Raw genomic sequence first — 27242 nt, 5'->3', positions numbered from 1 at the left:
CCAATAAATTCATCCAAACTTGCTCTCTCACATATATTTACACACACACACACCTACTCATTCTCACACACTCACACCCATGATTGTGTGTGTTATTCACCCCACCGCTTCTCTGTGGTTGCCAGGGCGACAGCTGGACAAGATCAAGGCAGAGGCTCAGGAGCGCGGGGACCTTGGTCTGGTGGCCGAGAGCTCCCGCAGCAACCAGCGCACCATGTTCAGGCCGGCCAGCCTGACTGTGGGCGGCGTCTTCAAGAAGCTCAAGGAGATCGCAAGCATGAGCGGCAATGCGGTGAGATGACAGAGCTAGCTTAGCTTTAGCATAAATGCTGAAAAACGAGTGCTATAGGATTGCGAGTCAAAATGTTTATGTTGCGACTGACTCATTGTCACCCAATGAATAGCAAAGCTAAGAATCACAGCTTTTTTTAGTCTTTTCAACAAGAGATCTGTGCAGACCGTCCCATAACGCTTTGCTGGGCTGGACGTGCGTACTTTCACGTACTTGTGTCACCCACATGCGGCTGCTCCGTACGCCACACCAGCTAGCTTGTAATGAGCTTTCGCTGGTGTGGCTAAAACATACTGCTAAGCCAGTCATCATGGCGTATAATATGCAACTGTTCCTTCAAATATTGTTCTTACAAAGCGATGACGAGTTGTCATTTACCAAAGCCAGAGAGCCCTATAATTGACATGTAGTCATGAAACACCAGCATCAAGTGTTTCGGAGATTTGAGTACACTTGATACTTATGTCTTGTCGGGACCGCATTAAAACAAAGCTATCCAAGTTTGAACACCACAATAGCAGCCAATTTCATTTCGTGCCTGGAGAGAAAATTATACACAGTAATGACACATCGTCATCATGTGTGTGTGTGCGTGTGTGTGTGTGTGCTCTCCTGATTGGTTACATTGGCATTGTGCCTCGAGAAGAAAACATCCTTTCTGAGTAACTGTTCACTGTAGTGACTGATGCGCAACGTTTGACTTCACAATTCACGGACGAAGATAGTTGCTTTGAACCTCAGTCTGATGTAGTTGACTGATGCGCAACGTTTGACATCAAGTCTCATGCGGCAACCACTTTTCGGTTGATAAACACGCCCTCGAGCAATGAGCACCCTCTCCTTTCCTTTTTCGGTGGAGTTTGTTTCTTTCCTTTGACCTCAAGTCTTTGCTGCTCGTTCCTGAATGCTAATGCCGTCCCTCTGCCGCCGCAGGCCATGAATAAGAAGATCGACATCATCAAAGGACTCTTTGTGGCCTGCCGCTTCTCCGAGGCCCGCTACATCGTCAGGTAACGGGAGGAACGTCGCCACTTGAGCCCAGACCCATTTGTCAACTCCTAACCGGCTGTGATTAATTGACAGGTCATTAGCCGGGAAGCTGCGGATCGGATTGGCCGAGCAGAGTGTCCTGTCGGCGTTGAGTCAAGCCGTGTGCCTCACTACACCCCAGAAAGGTACGCTTACTTGGTTGTGGTGTAAAATATGTGCAGCTGTGACTACGGTGAACAGTACTTTCGTCAACCATCTTTATCATAGTGACTGGTTTCCACTCACAACTACTAACCAGTTGGCAGTGTATAGGATGACACAGTGTCGTGACTGATGTGTGCACCTTTCACATCAAGGTTGATGCATCTAGAACAGGGGTGCCCATTAGGTAGATCCGGATCTACCGGTAGATCTAAGACAGGTCCCAAGTAGATCCGAGGAGTGTCGAGGAGGGGAAAAAAAAAAACATTTGTGTGTTTTTTTACATGTTAGTAATATTTTTGTGTTAATGTACGCTGCACCCCAATCATCCTCAGTCTCATTTTCACACACACAAAATAAAAAAATAAAATAAAGCAGGTAAATCTTGAATTTACGGTGGCGCGTGAGTACGTCACCGGAAGTTGTTTGCGCTCAGCAGTCTGCAATTGCAGCTTGTAATCAGAGCTGTTGCGCTCTATCTTTTATCGTCATTGTTCTCATTCAGAGTTTGCTTCATGTACAATTCACCGAGGGCACGGGGAAAGAATAGGAATCTCGGAGGGCCCAGGGAAGCACTTTAAAACTGTACGTGTGAGCTACGATAGTTAACAGGCTGCAAAAGTGCATCGCATGCCTCAGTTTCAGGCTGTTTCTCATCATGGCGTTCATGTGTGCGTGTGTGTGCTAGATCCCGGGAGGTTAGTTGATCGAAAAGTAGACCTTCGGTCCAAAAAGTTTGGGCACCCCTGATCTAGAAGAAAACCTTTTTTTTTCCAATCCCTCTTCCTACTTTAGTAGACATATAATTGGCTTTTTTCACCCCTTAAGCTTATGTAACAATTATCGAGTGTGATGTCAGGACGCCTTTTTGGAGAAGTCAATCATCCAGAGAGTCGTCCCCCTTATCGTCGGATAAAACACGAGTTCCATTTTCCTCTCGGCTGCTCCACTTGATGTACTTTTTTTTTTCTGGTGGGGGTGGGGATGGAGGGGTCGAATTGTGTTACCAATGCGGCATTTAAATAATGCACTCTCCGAGGTCAGAAAGGGGCCATGTTTGATTTAAAGAGCGAGTATAAATATGATCAAATACCCTTTATCAGAGTCACTGAAGAATTTTAAAACATGTCCCTTTCCTGCTTCGAAGTCCTGCAAACGCTCGAGAATGTGATGATTAGGAATTAGGAACATGTCCGTATTATTTTTATTTTTTTTAAAGCTCATTGCTGACGGGCTTCGTCTTCTCACCAGATGCTATCTTTCTCTAACACACACACACACACATACACACTCACACACAGCCAATTAATTTGTTTTAACACCAAGCGAATTAGCATTCAGAACTCATTCGCCAGCGCTTTAATAAGAGCCAATTAGACCCAGGGCTCAGTGGGTAGATTTGCATTGATCTGCAGCCCGCGCCGGAAATGTTACACTTAATATTTGATATTTATTTGTTTATTTTCCAGCTGAAGCGTTATCTAATCAGGCAGGTTAATATGTGAGCGCTACATCCCCGGCCAAATGCAATATGCTTTGGAATAGCCTATGATTAACGCAGGCGTTGTTCCACTCCTGTCCCACGTGAGGGCGCGAATGTACTTTTGACTCCTTTTGGCAACTTTTTAATGAAATAAGATAAAACAAGCTAAACCCAAAAACATGTCTGTACATAGATATAAACTGCTTTTGTACTTTGTGGTTACTGATGAGTACCGTAATATTGAAATCCACGACTCATGCCCATTGAAACAAAACACCTCAAAACAATATTATATTCCACTGTAGTGACTGATGCACAATTTGGGCGTAAATACTCAACACATAGGAAACAGTGTTTTTGAAAAAAACATTTTATTAGTCCACTGTAGTAACTCATATAAAGCGTTTGACATTTCGTTTGTTTTATGTTCAATAAACAAACAAAACGAAAAATATCAGAACTCGTGTCTGGAAGAATATTGCTGATTTCAATGACTTGTTACTCACTGGCTTCCCAAGACTTTTGCCCATTCCCCATACATGCCTGCCAATATAATCCCTGTGTGCTATTGGGAGGTGGCTCGTTAAATCACAAATGGACCCCGCAGTTCTTGTAAACAAAACGAGGGGTAAACCATAAAAAGACCACTGATGCCACCCTGGTGCGTTATACAATCTGCCAACCATGTCGACACACAAGCCTGCTTGGCTCACAAAAAAAATAGACACCGAGTGATATGTTTTGTTCCAGGTAACTCTCCTGCCGTGATGGACGTCGGTAAAGGGATGACCACCGAGAGCAGGCGTGCTTGGATCGAAGAGAAGAATCTAATTTTGAAACAGACTTACTGGTAAGCACAGCTGACTTTGCAGTTCGTAAAAAATAAGCAAACAAATAAACAAAAAAAATCTGGATATCTTGTCACATTAATATTTTCAATTTTTTGTTGTTGAAAAATAAAACGGAATATGTTTTTAATAAAAGTGGCAAGATCCTGTCAGGTCATCTTTAAAAAAAAAACTAAACAAAAAGTAGCAGTAATTCTAAACTGCTATTTAAACACACACGGCGCAGCAACACATAGAGCAAACATTACTCACAGACAATCTCTCTCCTCCACCACTATTACAGGTAGATGGATTTATATTATATTGGATTTTTTTTCTCATGACAATCTTTTAAGAATCAAATATTTTTCCCACCAAAATCCTTTTGTCAGTATGTGGTACAAGCCCATAAAAACAATCGGACAAAAAATCTGCCAAGTTGCAGGGCCCCAAGGATGAACCGCAACATATCAGAGAACACTGTATTTCGAACTCCTTGTGTTTATTACCCCCGTAATTTCCACCCCCCATTTTTTTTTTTGTACAGTGAGATGCCCAACTACGACATTCTCATCCCCGTTCTTCTTAAAGAAGGCATCGACAAGCTGCCCGATCACTGCAAACTCACCCCAGGTAAATAACCAATCGAGAGGCTGGAAAGATAATGCAAGTGTTTATTGATCTGTTTGCTGAAGGCCAACTGATAATGATAAACAATTATTCCTGATTACACAACGTGATAAGGATCTGCTATGTAAAAGGACCTGTAAGCATCTCTAAGTGGTGCTTATTGATTTTACAGAAGTCATTTTGCCATGAAGCAGCCATCTTAGGCTCAGTTTGGGGTTTTTCAAAGACAAACTCCTATTTTAAAGGCAGTTTCACCTATCAGTGAGTTTAATTCAATTTAATAGCAGCGTCTATCGTGAGTAGACCCCACAAAAAAGTTTTGGAACGCAGGATCAAAAATGTTGTCGAACCCACGACCAAAAACACACAGGAAATCTGCCATTTTGTCATAAAGCGGCCATTTTGGACATTTCCAGTGGTCTTTCAAATACAAATTCCTCCCTGAGGGCAGTTTCACAATTCCATGTAAAAGCAAAGTCAAAAAATGAATGGACCAACCAAAAAGTCTCAGGAACCAATGCCCGAAAAGACACCGGAAGTCTGCAATTTTATTTTGGTCATTTCCATGAATCCTTCAAAGAGGAATTCATCTCGAGAGTGACCATGAACTCTTTTTCCCGTCCTTCTCCTTTCCTCCTGCACCCCTCTTCACCTGCACCTCCATGTGGCAGGCGTACCCCTGAGGCCCATGCTGGCGCACCCCACGAAGGGAGTCGGGGAGGTGATGAAACGTTTCGACGAGGCGGAGTTCACCTGCGAGTACAAATATGATGGCGAGCGCGCGCAAGTGAGTTTCATTGTGTGATTGTCAAGTGTTTTACACACACACACACACACACTGGAGTAGGGTGTTCTCCACTGCGCACCTATTCTTTCAAGATAAACATTAGCGCTGCTGTACCCTTGGGCTTGCTGGCAGAAAAAGAGCTGCGGTTCTAAAGGAAGGATGATGAAGAGGAGCTTTTATTTTCGATTGAAGAAGAGGCGAGAGAGAGACATAAGAGAGGAAGAAGCAAACATGTAAGACACAACAGGAGGCCTCTGCATAAAGAGACGCAGATTGTAATGCAAGCCCATCCAGCTTGGAGCCTTAATTCCGGACAGTCATGCCTGTAAAGAGCCTTTGATCTGGGCGCATCCAAAACTCAATGCCTTTTGCAGTTGTTGTTTCACCTAATGGCCAGCAGGGGAACTCATGATACATTTCTTTCTTGTACTCGCGCTCACTTGTGTGTGTGTGTGGGGGGGGGGGGGGGGGCAAGGGGGTGAATAACAACAGTAGCCACCCATCAAATCAGTCAAGTGAGTGATTGTCTGCATATTTGGTGGGATCATTCGTCAACGCCGACGCTCATTGATCAGCGTGCAAGGAGAAAAGGGCAGTAATTGAGACACCGAGTCGACATCTGCAGCGTCGGTCAGTGTTGACGCGTTGGTCTGCAGGATTGATGTGTGCGCCTTCAGCTGATCGTTTTTTGTTGTTTTTTGCCGGTTCTGTATGAATTGTCCTGTAGTGCCAATCACACATTTCATTTTGATTAAGCACTTCTGACCTATTCAAAGGCACTTTGAGGTTTTTTAATTTTTTTTATTGATCTTGGTACTTTTTTCAAAATAAAATACCCTTTTTTTAATGATAAATAAGATATAGATTATCATTTGTATTTATACACTCACTCACACACATATACATACATTTATATTATTTAGCAATACAATTATAATAGCCATGAGTTATTCATGGACATATTCAATTCAGCAATTTAATGCATAGTTATTCAAGTTTTTTTTTTTTTTACATACAATATTTATCTTGTTTATTTTTCTTTTTTAATTACTATTTTCATTTGTTTTAAATAACAAATAATTTACTCTCAGGTTGACAAGAGTCCAAGTTTTGGCTCACGGTGGCAGAAGGGCTGGAATTGAACAAAATGTCACATCCCAGTTGTACGGTTATCTTTAACGGTTCGCTATCCCCTATTTGTATTCATCGGAGCGACCACCACTCACGACAATGGCAGAGCAGTCGCTTCTGTCTTTTGTGTTGACTTTTCATGTAGTGCACACACCAGCTCCAGATTATTTCTACTTGTACGCCTTTTGAGCAAATCAGCCGCCGCTACGGATGCCAGCATCTGGCCAAACAAAAAACGTCAAATCTCGCAGCAATTAGGCTCCTCTCTCGGCACACGGGAGCGAGGAAAACAGACGGCCCAAAGCTGGCAAATGAGCTGAAACGTCTTTTGGACGAGGCGAGTTTAAATGTTTGAGGCACTTTCCATCCCCGGCAGCATCTGTTTCCTTGGCGACTTTGCCTGCCGTTGTCGTTTTGTTCCAGAGCTAAACTGCAGTTTGACGTCTCGGGCCCAGTCGTTAGGAGCGGCACGTAAGCAAGTCATCATATGAGTGACAATGTCCCTAAATGAAACATATGGGTGCAGATTTAGGAGAGCTGTAATTAAATTTTGTCGTGCGTCACAAGAAAATGTTGGCTGAATTATAAACCTGTGCATGGGAAGTTATGTTTGTATCTGAATTTAATTGTGTACTTTTTGATCTTGTAACCTTGCCTTTCCGTCATGGGAAAGTGGTTTGTTCCTTTTTGTTCCGCTTTTAATTGTTGTTTTAAACAAACTGGAAGAGAAATCCACATGCTAACAGCTGCCCAATGGCCTCAACTCCCATCGAGTAATTCAACAAATGCAAATTGGTGTAACAGCCACCCACTGCTACACTCAAGTGCTCTGACACCCACATCACTCACCAGGCCAGGCCCTGCCTTTTCAAGCCATTCACACACAGAAGTCACAGATACTACAGTAGAACATGAGGCCAAACTAATTTTTTGGTGAATAATTGATGGAATAATCCGTAGGACACCCTATTCAAAAAATATCTATGTCTAAATCTCTGGCTGCTAATATTAACACGGAAAATCCTACTGAGGATGTTACGAAGTGTAATCTTAAGAGCCAAATTTCATTCAAAACCTGAATTTGTTCAATATCTCAGTGTTAATAAAAATATGTCTGGAGGGCTGTTTTTTGAAGTGTGCGCTTTTGAAGTGTCTTGTGTCATTTTAATAACCAGCCAGCCATTTATTGATAATGCTACTGCCTTATTTGGGTCGGGAATGAGACTTTGTCAATTTGTGTTGATCATTATCCCTATTTTAGCTGAGGAAGTATTTTCGGAGTTTCTTTTGTCACTGTCATAATGATTTAAACCTTGGTAAAGGTCTACGACACGTCGTTTTTTGAAATGTCTGGATCCTGGCCATTTTATTGACGTAGCCAGGAAAATGTTCCCTTACATTTTATTGAGTCATCGTTGAGCTGAATCCACATTTTCACCGCTGGTGTTTTGCTTTGCCGGACAGATACACATCCTGGAGAGCGGCGAGGTTCGGATATTTAGCCGCAACCAGGAGGACAACACCAGCAAGTACCCTGATGTCATCTCTCGTATCCCCAAGGTAAAAGCATGTCAAAATGTCGCAAAATATTATCAATGCGGCAGGTAGATCATTGCTCCATTCACGTTACACCCACTTGCTGTGTTGAAATATTTAGACTGATAGGGATTTTTTAAAGCTAATGCAGATTCTAATATTTTGCAGAATACATTTCTGATTAGTTTAAAACATATACCTTCATTGGTCTCCAATTAACCGGTCGGGCCCAAATTTCGACTTTTCCGATTAAAATAATCACTTCACTTGTTTGAGTGAACTACATTATGCCGCCATCGTGTCAAGACGGAGCAACGACACAGCATAACATCTTGGATGGAAATTTTCACACAGTGATTTTGCCCAAATAATCTTTGAAACCTAAAATACACCACAAACCATCATGCCCAAACCACTTTAATGCACAAGTAATTCCAAACCAATTTTATATCTATAACATTGCCCTGCAAGAGGAAGTCAAGTCGACAAATGTGTTTGCAATAAAATGTTTCGTATGTTCACACAGTGCCCCCCACTAGTCTAAGCATGGTAGCCTGATCAAAAATCTGTTTGCGGAATCAGAATTAAGAAAATGCTTCCATCTTTTTGAGAGGAAGAGAGGGAAGAAATTTCATCTGTGCTGTATGTTGCATATACACCGTTTTTAACAATAAAGTTGTACTTGATATTAGGAGGCTGCTGCTGTCAACTCTAACTGACCTCTAAGTGTCCTCTTAGAGGTCAGTAATAGGGCAATAACTGCTCACTATGTGGCGATGGTGAGCTGTATTTTTCATGCACTTTGTATTTGCGGTGTATCTTATTTTGAAGGAACGTTTAAACGTTACCATCGTGACCGGAGAACATTGCGGACACATAGGACGTTCCCCGTGTCAGGCTTTGTGTTTATTATTATGTTTAGAAAAAAACACAGTTTTCATACGGGTCATATCATATTATTTTGTTCTATTTATCCGGCCTTAAAGGTTCCCTGACAATATTGTCTGACATTAAAACGGTCCGTGGGGCAAAAAAGGTTGGGAACTCCTGTTCTCTATGCTTTATTTTCTAAAAATACTGTACATGGATTGCATATGACTGTTTTGTTGGGCACTTTCTATATACATTACATAATAATGTGAGTGACACCAACTCAATGGACCGCTAATTTAAAAAAAAAACAACCTACCTCCACCTAAAGTTCTGCCATTTGGTGTTTTTCGCTTGGACATTTAAGCTGACGATCGCAAGGTATTCCACTGGACCAGCACGGCGAGTCGGTCCGATGTTAACTGAGAGTGAGCGCTCGCTTCTTTGGCACCCACTGAACCCCCCCCCCCCCCCCTCGGCTCCTGTCTTGTCAGGAACTGCAATTAAATAGCTAATGAGGCTACATGGGTTTATTCCAGCCGTTCTCATTCACGCTTGTTGGCACGCAGCTGTTACTGAAATGTCACTCACTTGTATATCTGCGGTCCCGTGCTTTGATTGCGTTAAAATATTTAATTGAGTTACTCGCACAATTGCGTCACTCAGTAGAGGTTGTTTGTTTGTTGTGCCGTGTAGTTGCCCTCATTCACAGCGCGGCAAAGCTTCGCCAATTGACGTGAGTGTCTGCTTCCTGTTCAGGTTGAAGGTTGAACAGAAATGGCTTCCCAATGTGTGTGGCACAACCTTTGACGCAAGTTTTCATGTTGTCAGCTTTGGATGGAAGTCCAGTTCGACTATGACTGAGATGTATGAAATTCAAATGAATATTTCCAATTAACAAATACTGTAAATCTAAAACGTCCATTCCGGACACTCCACATCATTAACAGCAATTACATTTACAGAGCGTAACGATAGCATTACATGCAAATAGAGTGCGAAATTAATACGAACGTCTAATGAGGCGGATAAAGTTCAAGGGGAGTCATTTTCTAGCATTCTCTTGAATTCAGCAACAGCGTTTCTTGCCAGCACTCCGAACTTTCTATCGTACTGTGTAAAAAGTGGCCACGAGGATGCGGCTTTTCTTAATAACTCGAGATATAAAACAAGCCTCCCGGTCTGTTTGGGACCACATTTTGGGACACCATTGGTGTACCATCCTGGCAAAGGTCAGGCCTTCAAAATAAAAGCGGGCCAGCATAATATACATTTCACTACACATTCTTTGGCCCCACGGTGGCTAATTTAGCAGTTCACTTTACTTACTATTTTGCGCTTGTTTTTTAAGTTAGACTTTTAAGTAATCCATGACATGTGGTACAACTGTCACATAATACTGCATGCTTTTGTTTTGTCTCACTTTGCACACTTCTTACGCAATTTACGAAATGCTTCCGATAATCAACTATTGCGATTTAAAAAAAAATTTTTATGTTTCGATGAGAACAATCCTAGAAAACCAGATCATACAATAAAAAAATATGTAGCACACTTAAGTACCCGACTGGACAAAGTGCATATTGGCGTGGACTTGTTGCCTAGGAGTGAACTTCTTTCACCCTCCAATCCTGCTAGCTTATCTCTCTGTGATTTTTTTATTTATTTATTTTTAATGAAATCACTTCCTCTCACCCATGTCATGCCTCTCATCCTTTTTGGTGATGCGGGAGGCTTTGATGCATTCTTGTCACCTTTTTCCTTTTTGGCTCCTCGCCTCTGGTGCCTTCACTTTCACACATTCCTTATATGCAATTTTTGGACTGTCTTCTCACTCTTTTTTTTATGTGTTTCTCAGGCTGTCGGCGTCTTTTTATCGCCTTTGCGCAGCTCCTTCTTTTTCTCCTTTCAGCGCACCTCGACACTTTCACATCCGGATGTTTGGCCTTCTTTTCGTTCTTCTCACAATTTGTTTTATATCGCCGCCCCTCCTCTCAGACCGGTGACACTTCACTTAACTCCGATGGTGTGGAATGCATTGCGAGTGATTTACTGTTTTTGTCCCTCGCAAGATTTGCGCTGGGGTTTGGTGGGGTAAGGGGGGAATGGACAGTCAGTCAATCATGTGAACAGGGATTTAGAATTAGCTTTGGGTTGTCACGGCGACGCGGCGCACAATGAATGTCTGGAGCAAGGCAGCTTCCGGCGAGACGCCGCTTTGCATTTCAATGAGTCCAAAGTGGCATTGTGTTAATGCAGATGCATTAGTCGCTCGTTAGGGCCGACTCCGACTTAAAAAGTGGCTGATCACAAGTGGTTACGTCTGATGCGCCGTGATGAGACGGGTGGCAAAGTAATCGTCGTACTGACGCCGCAATGAAGAACGCGCCTATGTGGAGTCCATTTCAAGTGAGGTATCATCAACCCCCTCCTCTCTCCGGTTGCTCTGCATGACTTAATCTACTCTGAACTCCTGTTTTAAAATATTCCTTTTGTGGCTGTTTTCCAAAATAAGATGCACTGTCGGCTTGCTTCAAGCTGTTTATTTGCCACTCCCAGTTGAAGTTGACTGTAAAACTGGGTAGCTTGAGGCCATGACCTTTAGCAGAATCTGGCACATAAAACGCAGGGTCAAACATTGGATATTTAAGCACCAAAAATGTTATACCAAACCATATATTGGTAATTTCCACCGACAAAAGTCTGCTAGTTGAATGCTAACATATAATGTGAAACTCCATAAACGCCGGCCTCGCGCAGTGGTGTCAAACAAACGGCCCGCAGATAGGTTCGATCCGGCCCGCGGGATCATTTAAAAGTGAAAAAAAATGCATTAAAGACACAGAATTGTCTTTACCACGACAAAACCACGAATTGCATTTTAAATAAAATGTAATTCGTGGAATATCCACTAGGTGGCACACTGTTTTGATCACAGTAGAAGACAACATTGTTTTTATCAACGGCCCGCAGATAGGTTCGATCCGGCCCGCGGGATCATTTAAAAGTGAAAAAAAATGCATTAAAGACACAGAATTGTCTTTACCACGACAAAACCACGAATTGCATTTTAAATAAAATGTAATTCGTGGAATATCCACTAGGTGGCACACTGTTTTGATCACAGTAGAAGACAACATTGTTTTTATCGGGGAAGAAAACGGCAGTCTCAGTCTGTCACCGAGATAGACCCAACGCAGCAAATGATATGAAAGCGCCAATCAATGCTTCTTGAGACCAAAACAAAGGAAAGAGATGATATTTTGGTGATTCATAGCACAGTATGGTATAATGTTAATGGTTCGGCCCACTTGACATCTACCAAGTCCGCATGTGGCCCACAATGTCAAATGAGTTTGACACCTGTTTGACACCCCTGGCCTAGCGGGTATTAGCATGATATGTTAACTCCATCGTGATCGCAACTTCGCCTCATCATTTAACGTGTGGCGAACGACTTGTGAGACACGTTATACAAACGTACACCACAACCAGACGCCAGTGTTGCACAAATGTAACTTTTTAAGCGATTGTTGGCCCTGACGGAGGAAAAATCACAACAGAACAACAAAGGATTATCGCACAGGTTTTTAAGGAGAATCTGGACTTCACTGACTTTTGATCATAAAGTAGGAAAGTGCCGCATCATGTGTTGACCACACACGTAGGGAAAGCGTAAATATTAAATTTACCATGATTTACGCTTTCCAACCCAGCTGTAATGTCTGTGTCGTTACGCTACCATGCCTGTAACCACTGAGAATTGCAAACTAGCAAGCCGTCTCATCTCATCCAATTTCAGTTTATTCGAGCAAAAATTCCAACTTCTTCCTAGAAGTTATCTGACATTTTAATTAGTGGACAGAGTTGGATTAAAAGCAAGAAATCGAATTCATTAGCAGCTTTCTAATAAATCACATATTCAACAACTAGACATTTCAGTCTTTATAAAATCCGTTCAAGGCCTGTAGGTGTCGGTAGCACTCTTCCAACCCGTTTATACTGCGTGTCTGTGAATGTGTATGTGTGTGTGTGTGTGCACACAGTTAGTATTCACATGTTATGTACTGTATATTGTGTGTTTTGTTTGTGTGTGTTTAGAAGTGAAATTTATGAGCTCAAACCCCCAAAAAATCAATGCGGCCAGGGTGGTGCCTCTGTTTGATATGGATTGTGAGGAAAGATCTAGACTCCTTTTGTTAGCTTTTCGCCTTAGCCACACATAAAATGTACTTTTAGCTTCATTGTTGACGTTCCTTGGCAGGTAAAGAAAGACTCTGTGGTCTCCTGCGTGCTGGACTCCGAAGCAGTGGCGTGGGATCGCGAGAAGAAACAGATCCAGCCGTTCCAGGTCCTCACCACACGCAAGAGAAAGGTACGAATAAGAGGAAGGTTGTTAAACGTGTGGAGGCGCCTTAAAACTAGCGTACTCAAACTTATTTTCCAAGGACCGCTCATATTCCTAACGCCAAATAAACACAACTACCATGTCTACCTCTGAATGATTTATTACATGACATAAAATAAATAGTCGTCTCTGAAGAATTAATTCCCCCAAAAGGCGTGTTTGTAATTGTGCATCGATGTCACAAGACTGCGGCACAGCATTTAAAACAGTGAGAATCTTGTAGCATCAGCCCACACACATACTTCGAGCATACTCCACAACCATGAGCCTATGTTACATAGTCGACTGTATTCAGCCATCAATCTCATTTTTGTCACGGCCACATTGAAGTGACCGTTTTCCTCGGAGCGCCGTTATGACTGTGTAAGCATTCAAAAAAAGTCAAGAATCATGGTTGATTCTACGATTGTTTGAGTTACTATAAATGCGGGGTTTGGTAACAAGAAAATGTTTACAATAACTCTCTTATTTATTACATATGAGAAGTCCAGATTTTAGCAAGCATGGTAGAAGTTGACATGTTTGATTTACTTTGGCCGGCCACATAAAATGATGTGACGGGCTAGTTCTGGCCCCCGGGCCTTGAGTTTGACACCGTGTGTTGAAATCTTGACCACATAGGAAGCAACTTGACATGAGGCTCATCGAGTAATAGCCAGCTTACCAACCTGAAGAGCACACACTGACATGGCATCACGCAGACAAATTTGCAGAAATTAAAAACAAAACAAAGGCAATGTAAATAGCAAAAAAAAAACAATAACAAAAGGATAGAAATAATGACCTCGCTCACACACAACTGGATCATTTGCATTTGAAAAGCGGTGGGCCGATAAAGTAGAGGAAGTGGTGGTGAGGAGGTGGAGGGAGGACGGCGTGATGGAGTGAGATGATCCAATAGCAGGAGGAAAAGATTGATCGGGATGCGTCAAAGGGACGCAATGGAAAGAGGGGTGAAGATGAGATGGCGCAGGGAGAGGCTTTGTATGATTGCAAATGCCAGCCTGGGTTTTTTTCACTTTTGATCAGAATAATGGCACTCACACGGCACACAAATCACATGACGGTGGCGGAGGACGCGTCCTCTGTCGTCTCTCTCCTCTCGTTCCCTGACGCTGACATGGGCACAGATGAAGAAAAGGGCAGGACGGATGAGGAGCTGGCGCTAATGGGAAGAACGTCGAGATGAACGTAGCTGTTGTGCTTTGATTCTCAGGGACGCCTCAACCTCCTCGGTAGACTCACCGTGAGTTGTAATGACCTTCTGATGCATGAATGCAGTCACCCCCTTCACATATAGATGGCGCTGTTGTCGTTGCCAGCCAAGTAAGAGGGAAAATTGTGTAAATAGTTGACAACAGTGTTGTGTGCATTCCCAACCTGTAGGTGGCACTCTCTTTGAGTTATGTTTGTGCGTGGGCCTTAGTTCACAATATATTTTGTAAAAAATTAAGGCCTTAAATGCCATTAAAAAAAAACCCCATTAAGCATCAATGAAATGAAAACGGTATTGGTGGGCTGCCGGTTAGCAGTTAGCGCCGAGCTAAGTTGCTACAGCTCTCAAAGGAGTCCTTATGGACACTCCGAGATCCCTTTGAGTGAAGCAAAGTCACTTGCTCTTTTGACTACACACACACACACAAAACACAGTGAGTGATTGACATGCCTTCAGACAAAAAAGGATGAGCGCGAATAAAGCACCGTTGTTGGAGGGTGGGAACGAATGGGCAGGAGTTGCTTTTCGTTCCATTTAATTTGCTCATAGTTTGAAAAGAAAAAAACTGTGCTGTGGCTAATGCAACATTATCTCAATCCAAATCTGACTCAATGTTTCACTCTTCCTTATAAGTGGATATCTTTTGAACTTAAAATAACTACCAGTACAATGAAATGACAATATCACTGAACTAAAAGAACACAGCCATATTGTTATTAGATAAACACATTGGTCCCTTTTTATGTTAATTATCGAGGGTGTGTAAAACTTGATAAAATTCTATATTTTATTGTACGTTTAGAAAAGATGAATCAAAAGTTGGAAGTCCCATCCATGATTCACCAGCTGCAGTGGCCGATGAGCCAAAATAAAAATTAAAAAATATCATAATCATGTCTATCCCTGGTTGCAATTGACACATCTTTGAAGCTCAAGAAAAATTCTCCTGTCGATAGATGTGTGCCATTTTTACCTCCGCCATTGTGTAATAGAAATGTTTTCATGCGTGCACTTTTACCTGAGTGGAGGTGTGAAAAATGAACCACTGATTTCTGTGAAATTATTTGCTGCCTTTAATGAGGGAAGAAGACTGTTATGAGACTTTTTATCAGACGCTGCAGTCTTTTTAGCACATCTGATGTGATGAATAGTTTATCGTCTGTCTGCGTGAATGTTTTAATTATCGTATGCCAGGCTGCGAAAAGGTAAAAACTTGACGAGAACAAATTGAAAATGAATGGTAGATGTTCTTTCGGAGTATTCCAAGGTTGGACAATTTAGTGTGTGAATAAAACGAGTGTCGCAGACTATTTGCATGCCTTTTTGTTAAGGGAAACTGCATTAATCGTGTGCGCGTGCGCGTTTGTGCGTCTGTTCCTGCAGGATGTGGATGCAGCCGACATCAAAGTCCAAGTGTGTGTGTACGCCTTTGATCTCCTCTACCTCAATGGAGAGGTAATCATTACACTGCAGCTTCAGGTTGTCACATTTACATGGTATGTCGGTGACGATTTTATATAAATAGTGAAAGTGAGAGAGAGTGAGATCTCAAGGAGCTCTAGGCTGTGGACCTCTTGAGACCACACAGTTGTTGGGTTTGTAATATTGTTGTTGTAATTAAGACATAAACAACTTATTTCATTCCCCCCACCCCCAAAAAAAGGTATCCATAAGATAATCAATTGTTAAACAGAATCGATAACGGCATCAGAATTGTAAAAATCAGATCAATTCTCATCCCTAAATGCAAGTCAAGTTAACCAATCAATGATTGCAGGAACACGCAGGTGCAAGCCAAATAAACGGTTACCCGAGGCATAAAAAATACCTACAGGTACTTTTTTTTAAAAATTAAGACTGCCAAATTACTTGTATTTGTTTCACGCCATTAGCATTAGAATGTAGACAGTTATTCAAACCGAATCTCAGTCGCTGCATCCCGCAGTTTGTACAATGAGGCACTCTTTTCCTTTTTATGCTATCGTTTCCTACATGGTGATCAATTTCAAAATAATTGCGAATAACTCTTTAGCAGGTCACAGCTGCCACGACTTTGCAGCGTGTGTGTGTGTGTGCACGCGTTTACATGTGTGGGGGAGGTTAGTTCCTTGTGTGTGAGGGAATGAGATTGTGTCACACAATCTGCGTGTTTGATCCTCCCCCCAAATAAGACGCACAATAGGCCAGCAGATTCCCAAACGTTGTCGCTGGCAAAATGCAAATCAGCAGACGTAGTTGTGTTCCCCCCCCCCCAGTGGACCGAAAGAAATTAGCTAATTAAAACAGTGACGGCTAATTTGTGCCATTGCGTGGCTTAACACAGCTATAACTTTTCTGACGCTACATTATTTACTCGCCGTTCCTCTGCCGCCGCCGCCGTTTTGTTTGCATCCGGCACACTGCAGTGGTTCTTCCTCTATAAAACGGATGCTATTGAGTCTGCTTATTCTGCTTGCTTAATGCGTTTCTGGCCCTTTACAACCAGAGATAACGTGTTGTACAAAAAAGACTACCGGCTTTTCTCAATTCATGGCTGCCTCTCGAGCCTCTTTAACAAGTTTTTTTTTCCGAAAACCAGTCAGCCGGTGCTCTCCTCGTACATCTCTCACCCTACAATATGGGTCATTGCAGTGTTGTGCCAACAGCTCAATTTTGTATCCGTACCTTTCTCTCAAGATGGGAAAGCGTGCATGATCAATCGTGTGTGTGTGAGACTTACTGCAACCAAAGTTGACTGCATCTTTGTCAGTGTTAGGCTGCAAGCAAAGTGGAAAAGATACACTTTTGCCATTTTTTTAAACGGAAACAACATTAAAAGCGTGTGCATGTGCTTGTGTGTGTTGGGGGGGTAGTCTCTTGTGCGACAGCCACTGTGTCGGCGTCGGGAGCTGCTGCGAGAGTCCTTTGCCGAAGCGGAAGGAGAGTTTGTATTTGCCCGATTTATCGACTCGGACAACACGGAGACCATTGCAGAGTTCCTGGAGCAGTCTGTCCGAGGTTTGCATTTGTTTGTGTGTCACTTGGTGTGATTCCTCACACACCCTGACAACTTTGTGTGTGTGTGTGTCTGCGCAGACTCATGCGAAGGCTTGATGGTGAAGACTCTGGAGAAGGATGCCACCTATGAAATCGCCAAACGCTCCCATAACTGGCTTAAGGTGAGCACGCCCTCCTCCGTTCACAAGGCTTAACGGTCCAGAAGGTGACGGTTTTTATAAGGGACCCATAATAGTCATCCCGTGAATGCAGGTCAGGTGTCTTGCAGTGCTTCTTTCCCTTGAAAAAAATAGAACCAAAATTCTGCTCGAGTAGCCAGTTGCCACAAAATTCAGTGGTGGCTATGTCTGCAATGGAAAGGCACACAAAAAGCCTGAAAGGACTGTGGATAAAAACTAGCCTCAGTTCTGCCACGTTGCTCCCAAAATGCACTTGTTGGCCATATTTAGGGGTCTTCTGTCAAATTTGTCATATTGGCAACAGTACATTGCAAAACTTTTTTTGATGTCATCAATGAAATGTTGGTAAAAACCAACATGAAGTCAACCACTTTGTTTCTTGTCAAATTTGAACTTGATGTGATAGACCGCCAGTCAGTGGTAAGTTTTAGTTTTTAGATTTTCTACAATAAATGGAAGCAAAAATGAGCAGGATGTCAGCCATTTATTTTGCTTTGAAACAGCAATATTCAGTGTTTTAAATTATTTGTTTTTGTTTTTTTTAAAATTCAATTCTGCCTGTGGTCTGAGCCGATCACTGCCAAATTTTAACCGGGTGTGATTGGCCGCAGTAATTTGGCAAGCTTTTGAGATTCAACAATGAATGTGGCCCAAAGCAAGCAGTAAGTCGTCCATTTTCCTCCAAGTTGGCAATTTTCTCGTGGCGCTTTTAACTTCTCCAAACACGTTTGCGTTTGAATTACACTTGTCCGTTCCTCTCGCAACATATGGCGCAAACGCCATCTAGTTTTTTTTATACGGCCAACGAACGAGTCGCTTTTTCATCATGTGTCCCTACCCACCCCGCAGTTGAAGAAGGACTACCTGGAGGGTGTGGGGGACACGGTGGACCTGTGCGTTATCGGCGCCTACCTTGGCAAAGGCAAGAGGACGGGGACATACGGCGGCTTCCTGCTAGCCTGCTACGACGAAGAGAACGAGGAGTTCCAGTCGGTCTGCAAGGTGTGGGACTAGCGCGACGACTACATTTAGCATCTGTGCTAACACGTTCCTACAGTAGTACCTCACCTCAAGGCTAAACCATTAGAAGTTCCGCTACAATAGTTTTATTTCCCCCTTTCCATTTTGTGGTGCTTAGCAAACCAGTTAGGCACGAATAAACGGTACACACTGCATTGCCTTTTATCTTTGCTTCAAGACTTAGCCACATCAAACTTTGGATTTCTTTTGTCGTCTTGAGGCAGCAAGCTATCAAGGTATGATGAAATGTTTAGAAAACGGGATCTATTCTTCCCTATCTTCAATTTCTCCGACTTTCTTTTGGCGGTTGGTGGGTACTCTTGGTGCTTTGCCACCACCTTCTGTTCACGGGGGGGGGGGGGGGGGGGGGGGTTTGATGCACCAGGTTTTCGAAATCCACCTAAAGTCCTTAGCCAAACCATGAAGTTACGGTACTTCCAAATCCCGTGTCGATTTCTTCTTTAGCCCATTCAGGCGGCAACCCGTATAGTTTTAAGATCTGTCGTGTCCTTAAGAGCTACATACTAAAACTGCCTCATGATAAATTATTTCGCCTGATCCCATCCGTCTGGGCTTTGGCGATTAAACGGATCGTCTAGAATTTGGTCGATTACCTTTCAGAAGCTGTTGATGTGGCGCACTGCTTCTTTTCTTTTGTGTTTTCCGTTTGTTTGGATTTGGTCAGATGCAGGGTTGTTTGAGTGCTTTTTTTCCCTCTCCTCTGTATGTTTCTTTGGCTCTTGTACGTGTGGTTGTGAAGTGTGTAAACAAGCACATTGAAGCGTAGGTTACCTCCCGTCTTTGTACCCCCCACCCCCCAAAAAAAAAAAATTAAACCCTGCTTTTTACCGCTGTAACTTTTATGTCTTTATCCACGGCAAAAGGATTTGTGGCTGCATGCAATACTGCCAGCAAAACGCAAACGAAACACACATACATTGATAGCTGCCAAATTGGAGATTTCCAGTCATGGTACACTGAACAAGTGTGTTTGTTGACATTATTATGACCAAGTTATACTCCATCCACATGATATCTTGTCTGCGTTTCTTCCAGATCGGGACCGGCTTCAAGGATGAAGACCTGGAGCAGCACCACAAGTTCTTGAAGGTAAAGCCGAAGAGACGAGTCTTCGGTTCAACTCGGTTCACAGGGGTGTCAAAGTCATTTTTGTCGCAGGCCACATTTAGCGACCGTTCCCCTTGGAGGGCCGTTCTGATCGTGAAACCATATAAAAAAAAAGTCAACTACTGCAAAGTGGGGTTTGGTAACAAGAAAATGGTGACAATATCTCGCTTCTTTATTACAACAGGGGTGCCCAAACTTTGTGGACCGAAGATCGACTTTTCGATCAACCAACCTCGCCCGATCGTTAGAGCGCACGCACATACACACACACGCCATGATGAGCAACAGCCTGACACGGAGGCATGCCACGCACTTTTGCAGCCTGTTAACTATCGTAGCTCGCATTATTAAACTGCTCCCCTCGGCCCTCTAGATTCTCTGTTGAATTGTGCTCTACACGAAACAAACGGAAAGAGAATAATGATAATGATAAAAGATATAGCGCAACAGCTCTGATCACAAGCTGCAATTGCTGACTGCTGAGCATTAAAAACTTCCGGTGACGCAGGTCACGCGCCACAGTAGGTTAAAGATATACCTGCTTTATTTTATTTTAATTTTTTTAATACTTTTGTGAAAATGAGACTGATAGGATGAGTCGGGTGCAGTGGACGTTAACACAAAAAAAGATATTACTAACACGCACAAAGCCACACAAATGGTTGGTTGTTTTTTTTCTCTCCTGAACACCCCTCGGGATCGACTTGGGACCAGTCCGCGATCTACCGGTTGATCGCGATCGACGTAATGGGCACCCTTGTATTACAATATGAGAAGTTGAAATTTCGGGACAGATTTCAGCAATCATCGTAGAAGTTAACATTTGATTTGCTTTCGCAGGCCACATAAAATGAGGTGGTGGGCCAGCTCTGGCCCCTGGGCCTTGAGTTTGACACCTACCTTTAGGCGCAGTAACAGGGAGGTTGGGGGGGACTGCAAACCGCTGTCAGCAAATGTAACGATTTTCAAATGCTATTGAAGACTCAAGAGACTGGAGACACCTGCAGGACACAAGTACATCACTATCTCCCACTAGATCGCGTTGTATACAACGAGGCACTCACAGCTGCCGATTCGCCTTAAAAGTCAACAGAAATGATCGTACAAACTACTTCTTCGATTGTGTTGGTCATGCTTTCCCTTTTGGATTGAATGGAGTTGATTGTGTTTCCACGGGGTTGGCATCGCCCGCTGATTAAATGAGGTTTGACTGACCCTGTGGAAGGCAAGAGTGCTTAAGTCGCAACAAAAAGAAGGGAATTCAACACATTGGACCGACCGCCGACTTTTAGTTGAATCTCCTCATATTTGAAACACCTCAGGTTTGTCGTTGAAGCGAATAATAAAGTTTGAAAAACAGCACTTTGAAGATATTGATGGTGCACAATCACACTGATTGCGGGGTAGGCGGGAGGGGAAAACAGTCCCTCATCCGACTCGATCGGACCCCGCCGCGCTGCTCCGTAATCAAGCACCGCTTGTGAGCATGATGGATGGTGGATTAAGGCAGGCTGATGGGAGCCCGACTGCGACGTGATTGGCCGCGTTCGCACATCAGCGATGGGCCGACCGCGCGTGTAATGTGGACGTCAAGTATGGCGCTTGTCGCACATAGCCCTAACTTCATATTCTTATTATAAGACGTTTTTTTTAGATACATTTACCTTGTTTCAGGTTCTGGGTTATCATGATTGGTGCATGAAAGTGAAGTCATGAAAACGTGAATATTCTTGCTGTCTTGTGAAAAACACGTACAGTATGTCCATTTTTGTTCATTTTATTTTTTGTCTGATAAGTAGGCACGCGATTAACGTAACAATTTAAAAAAATGACAAAAATTGTTTTTGATGGTATATTATCGCATGGGGAGAACATGTAAACTCCACACAGGAAGGCCGACGCTGGAATAGAACCCGGTACCTTTGCACTGTGAGGTTGACGCGCTAGCCACTCGACCACCAGCCCGCCCGATGATAAATAATGACAATAATTTGACATATGTATTTAAAATGTTGCTGTATGCACAAAAGATTTGGGGAGAGGGGGCATCATCTCCCAGTTTTAGAAAGTTTCACCAGTCGCTAGGAAATGTAATACATCCATATCCAACGGTAACGCGCATTTAAAAAAAAAAAGTTTCAGGAACCCATGCCAGAAATCGAACAGGAAATCTGGATCAGAATTGGCCGTTTTGTATCAAGGTGACGAATATTTGACATTTGTGTTTGCTTAGCAAGCCTGCTTAATCACCTTTTCCAACAGGAACACATCTTGCCCAAGCCCCGCCCCTACTACCGTGTGGACCAATCGGCCGAGCCCGACGTTTGGCTGGATGCTGTGCAGGTTTGGGAGGTCAAGTGTGCCGACCTGTCGCTGTCGCCCGTGTACAAGGCTGCCATGGGACTGGTCAGTTCACCTCTCGTGCTGTTTCTTCATCATCCTCGTCTTCATTTTCTTCTTGTTCGTCTTCATCCCCTATCATCCTCATTCCTTGGCTTTCGTCGTGCTATTTTAATCTTAGTTCTTCTCCTTCTTTTTTGGTTCTTTTTTTCAGATTTTTTTGTTTTTTTTTTGGCCAGCCTCATGTTTGTCGTTTGTTTTCTTACCTCCCCGTTCACCGTCTCAGTTTTAATTTCTACTCCCCTGTTCCCTCCTGTGTCATCATCTGCTTACAACCCCCCCTTTTCCTGCTCCCGTGTTCTCATTCCTTCTTTTCCTTCCTCCCATCTCTACCTCCTTTTTCTCATTTCCTTCCTGCCTCTTCTTGCGCCTTTTCTTCCAACCTCCTCTTCCTCCTGCCCCATTTTCCCGACTCTCTTCATATCCCTCCTCATCCCCATCGTCTTTCCTTTCTCCTCCTCCTCCTCATTTCCTCTCCTTCCTCCTTTCAGTCTCCTCTTTCCTTCCTCCTCTTTCTCATTCCATTTCCTTATCTCCTTCCTCCATCCTTCCACTCTTGTTCCTCCTTCATTTTACACCTCATTCCTCCACATTTGTCCTTTCCTCCACCCTCATCTTCCTCACTCCTTCCTCTTTTACGCTTTTTCACTCATCCTTTTCCCTCCTCACATCTTCCTCATTCCTCTTCTCCCTCTTCTTGCTCTTCATTTCACCGTCCTCCCTGATCTTGTACATTTCCATTTTCCTCAGGTGGATCCAGAGAAAGGAATCTCCCTGCGTTTCCCTCGCTTCCTTCGCATCCGAGACGATAAGAAGCCCGAGGACGCCACGAGCGGCGCTCAGGTGAGCCGCGTGACGGCCGGTCGGTGGCCATTTTGAGGATACGACAAACTCTCTTTGTTTGTGGCCTCCCCCAAAGATCCGACCTATTAAGTTGCTTTCAACTTCAAGGTTGAATGCAAGTACAAGGGCGAGGCTGCTTTACTACAGGCTGTATAACAGCGGCTTTACTGCTGCCGTCTGTCTAATAAAGTGCACCAGAAGCACAGCGTAATATACGGCACCCTCACATATATTCATTGATAAAGTGTGTACTGGACGCACAGTTTAATGTACGGCGCGCTTACGCGTATGTTCATTAATAAAATGTGTGCCAGAATCAAAGTCATGTCGAGCACACTTAGGTATTCGGTGGTGGTGTGCGTTTCTCTGGCAAGCCTCTTGGGGGAGCTGTCATAGAGCGCCATGGTCTAAATCTCCCTGATATTAGAAGCGAGCGATTGAGATTGAACAACAATTGAAGTAAACTTTCAAAGATATTTGGTGTCATCGTTGACTTGGGTCGGGAGAAAAACTGATTGCTGACTGTCCCTGAAGGCATCACGAGACATGATGGAGGCCAGGATAACCACTTTCCCACTGTCCCAGAAGGCAACACGACTTGGGATAGATGGATGGATGGATGGATATTCAACCTTTGAGGGCATTTAGAATAATCACTTGGTTTTTGTAAACTGCGATTTCAGACTGATTGCTTGCTTGATTGATTGATTGATAGAACAATCATTTACGAGGAAACGTGATTACAAAATCTCCCAGGAGGCAACACGACACTCAATATGGACTGAAGGAAGGATTTAACGGGACATTTGAAGCAATCACTTTGGGGTATCATTCGAGGGAAAGTGTGTGAATTCAGACGGTCCCTGAAGGCAACTTGAGAACCCGGCGAGAGTAGATAGAGGATATATGAATGGATTCATAGCATTCTGGCAGGTTTTATCTGAAGGCAACGGTTGACCTGAGACGGAGTGGTTGATGTATTTATTTTCAAGACAATTCTTTGATTTCAGACTGTCGTTTAAGGCCACACCATACTTGATTAGGATAGCTTGACATTTCCAGCTGAGACATTTGGAACAATCACTTTATTGGGTGAGAGGAGCTGTGATTTCAAGCTGTTCCTGAAAGCAACAATAGACTTGACGCAGATGGATCGTGATTCACTGAACGTTTCTAACACTCGTTTCTTGAAGAATGCTGTTATTTCAGAGTGTCGTTAAAGGCACCGTGAGACTTGATTAGAGTAGTGTTAGACAATTTCGGTAAGCAATTAAGGACTCAGTTGTGAGGTCGACTGTATATCAGTCAGTCCCTGAAGGCAACAATCTATTGGTGGTTGCGCAAGATAAACAATCGCTTATTTGTGGTTTTGGAATGTCTATGAATGCAACACTGGACTTGGTTAGTGCAGCCATAGATTTTACCTTGGTTGTTTTGTCAGGAATACTGTGATTTCAGATGGTCACTGAAGGCAACAGTTGACTTGATTTGGATGGATCGAGTGACAAATGGACTAAGATAGCATTTAATGACGTTTTTTAAAAATCCCCCGGATTGCTGTTTGGCAAGCGCTATGATTTCACATTTCTCCCAAAGGCAACGACAGACTTGATTAGCTTTTGTTTCAGTGCTTATGTTGTATGTCAGGAAGAATGTTATTGATTCCAAAGGATATAGGACTTATCCTCCTCTTCGTCCCTTAAGATCGCCGACCTGTACAAGAAACAGCAGCAGATCCTGAATCAGGGAGACAAAGCCGACATGGAGGACTACTTTTGACCTGACCACGATGCCAATAAATCATCAATCGCTGATATCATTGATATCAGCCCGAATGTAAATAAATGTATTTTTGTCAACTTGAATGGAAATAAAAGGTCCTTTTACACATCCTGAGAGAGAGTGTGTATGCGAGTCTGAGTGTGTGAATTGTGCCTGCAAATGTTTCTGTTTGTGTATGTCATTGTACGTGTGACTGAAATTCCTAAATGTCCTCCTCCTTCCTATCATGGCTGTTGTGCTGAATGGAAATCAAGCAGGCAGCGGAGCAGAAAATATTGAAAATGCAAATATGGAATTGAGGTGTGCTCAAAAGGCTGGGTGCTATCGGACTGCTCTGTGCGCTGGCCCAAACTCTTCCAGTGCTCACGTTGAAAACAAAAGAGGTAAAAAGTAAGAATACTGAGATGATGACGGTAAATGGGCTGTCACTTGTAAAGCGCTTTTCTACCTCTGGTACTCAAAAAGCTTCACACTGTTACCTCATTCACCTACTGATGACGCAGCATCAGGTTCAGTATCTTGCTCAAGGACACTTAGTTATGATCGCGATGGCCGGGGATCGAAACTGCAATTGCTGACCGACATTTGAATTTTGGCCTGTTTTACTGCCGCTTCACCTCCTTGACTTGACCTGACTTGAATCCAAGGTGTGTGAAGGGCTACTTGGATGAGTTAGTCAGAGGACTGGACGGCCAGCTTGCATCAGCCGTGCGCAGGTCTTCCTACGAGACCTTTGTGTCCTCTGTTCTTGTTGATTTCCCGTAGGTGGACGTCGTCCCAACACTTTTGTCCGTCATGGTGTCTGTGTCTTCGCCCCCCAATGGCCTCTTTGTCCGCTGCGGTAACAAAAGCTTTGTTCTCTGCCGCCTCCTTGTCCTTCCATCCGTCCATCCCTCCTCATCCGTGGTAACAAAGGCTTTGTTCTCCTCCTCCTCATCCGTCCATTCCTCCTCATCCCTCCATCTTGGCGCTGGCTGTGACATCGCTGCCATTCCAGGCCGTGAGGGAGAGAGCGGGTGGCACACACGCCGTCATTGTCCCGAGCCAAAGCCCTCAGAATATCAATAGTGTTTTTCTTCACAGCGTTGGCCACTAACCTTTAGGATCTCATTATGTTCGGCACACTCCCCCTTTTTTTTTCTCTCTTTCTGCACGAGCTTTTCTGCTCGTCGAAGTCAGGAAGCCTCACCCACTGCAAACCGTTCGTTACACATTGGGGGGGGGGGGCTAAATTGACGAAGGGTATCAATTTGAGGCCAGCTGCCAGGTTGCAATTGTCCATCCGCATCCCCTTATAGTCCCGGATCAAAAGGTTGCGGGAAAAAGCCCAAATGTTGAAAGCGAGGATGTTCTCAGAGGGGCCACTGACCTTCGAGTGTCAATGTCAGGTTATAACCGAGAGACTGGAAGAGTCACAGAAAGGCATAAAAGAACTCTAGAACATTTTTATGGCGCTTGCAAGTTACGCAGGGTGATCAGGCTGCAGCCGATGCCGAGTGGGCAACATTTATCACATAGTATGCTGCTGTACAGTGTTGGTTAAAACCACAGGGGGAGTCCATTGAATGAAATGACATGCTGCAGGTAGATGCCTTCGGGGAGTTTGTTCAATGCAGTGCTTACAGTAACAACCTCAATTTTGACGTCGCCACCAAGGCGCCACCGATGCAAAGGGAGGGAAACGGCAATAAAACAGGCCAAAATGCAGATGTCAGAATCTAAGACAGGGCTAGAGACAATTTGCATCCTAAAGTATTTACAGTACCCGAAAGTAACTTGTAAATTACTTTGACAAGAGGATAGAGTAGTCTGCTTCAAGTTCCATAACACGCAATCGCCTTTGAGACTTTCAATTTTTCCCCACTGTACAGTAATGACACTTTATAAAATACAATTAATCATTTACATCCTCCTTTATGTCTTAGATTTTTTTTTAATCATCATGCATTTACACAATACTGAGGTAGTCCCAGCTTGTCCTGGTTCAGTCTACATTGTAGAATGATGTCAATGTCACGAGAGAACAATGAGGCCTTTCATCTGCATGCAATGCAGCTTCTGTAGTGCTGGCACCAAACTCTGGAGCAGTCCCCCCCATATAGTCATCTTCAGCCCCCTACAGACCTCCACCAATCTGCCACATTTCTTGCCTCTATTTTGACCTGTGATGTGCCAGATGGTTCGTTTGGTCGTGCGGTGACGTTGGCCGACTATTAGGAGAGGCGGTAATTTGTCAGCAGTGGACAAAATGTCTACCGCCGGCCCCCCTCCTAAGACCCCTGAACATGAAGGAAGGTGCCAGGGAGAGAGCATGATGATCAATACCTATGTGTCTTTCTTGTCCTCCAACATCATCACTCATGCCTTCCCTCAGGTGCTGACTAATGACTGCTTAACCCTTTCCAAACCCTTTTTATTTGAACGCTACTCCATGATCATATGCAGCTCTGGGAATATCTGGCATCAGATTCTGCAATGTGTATTCCACATGCTGGCAGTTTTTAACTTGTTGAACTCAGCAG

At 43.6% G+C, this 27242-nt stretch overlaps 1 protein-coding gene across 2 annotated transcripts in view; it reads left to right on the top strand.

The window, feature by feature from the left end:
• The window catches only part of lig1 (ligase I, DNA, ATP-dependent), a 29775-nt gene extending 4941 nt beyond the window's left edge, over positions 1–24834 (top strand). For both annotated transcript variants that reach the window (XM_052087367.1, XM_052087368.1), the window contains exons 11-26: positions 126–292; positions 1226–1302; positions 1376–1467; positions 3717–3816; positions 4341–4426; positions 5095–5210; positions 7806–7901; positions 13012–13122; positions 15755–15826; positions 17224–17368; positions 17447–17529; positions 18397–18549; positions 19624–19677; positions 21958–22101; positions 22846–22938; positions 24643–24834. In XM_052087367.1, coding sequence (XP_051943327.1) covers positions 126–292; positions 1226–1302; positions 1376–1467; positions 3717–3816; positions 4341–4426; positions 5095–5210; positions 7806–7901; positions 13012–13122; positions 15755–15826; positions 17224–17368; positions 17447–17529; positions 18397–18549; positions 19624–19677; positions 21958–22101; positions 22846–22938; positions 24643–24717 — 1664 coding nt within the window. In that variant the 3' untranslated portion in view covers positions 24718–24834. The remainder of the gene's footprint in view (positions 1–125; positions 293–1225; positions 1303–1375; positions 1468–3716; positions 3817–4340; positions 4427–5094; positions 5211–7805; positions 7902–13011; positions 13123–15754; positions 15827–17223; positions 17369–17446; positions 17530–18396; positions 18550–19623; positions 19678–21957; positions 22102–22845; positions 22939–24642) is intronic.
• Positions 24835–27242: the final 2408 nt, after the last annotated feature.

The sequence above is a fragment of the Hippocampus zosterae genome, chromosome 15 (assembly GCF_025434085.1).
Source record: "Hippocampus zosterae strain Florida chromosome 15, ASM2543408v3, whole genome shotgun sequence".
NCBI lineage: Eukaryota > Metazoa > Chordata > Actinopteri > Syngnathiformes > Syngnathidae > Hippocampus > Hippocampus zosterae.
This window is presented reverse-complemented; position numbering and strand designations above follow the sequence as displayed.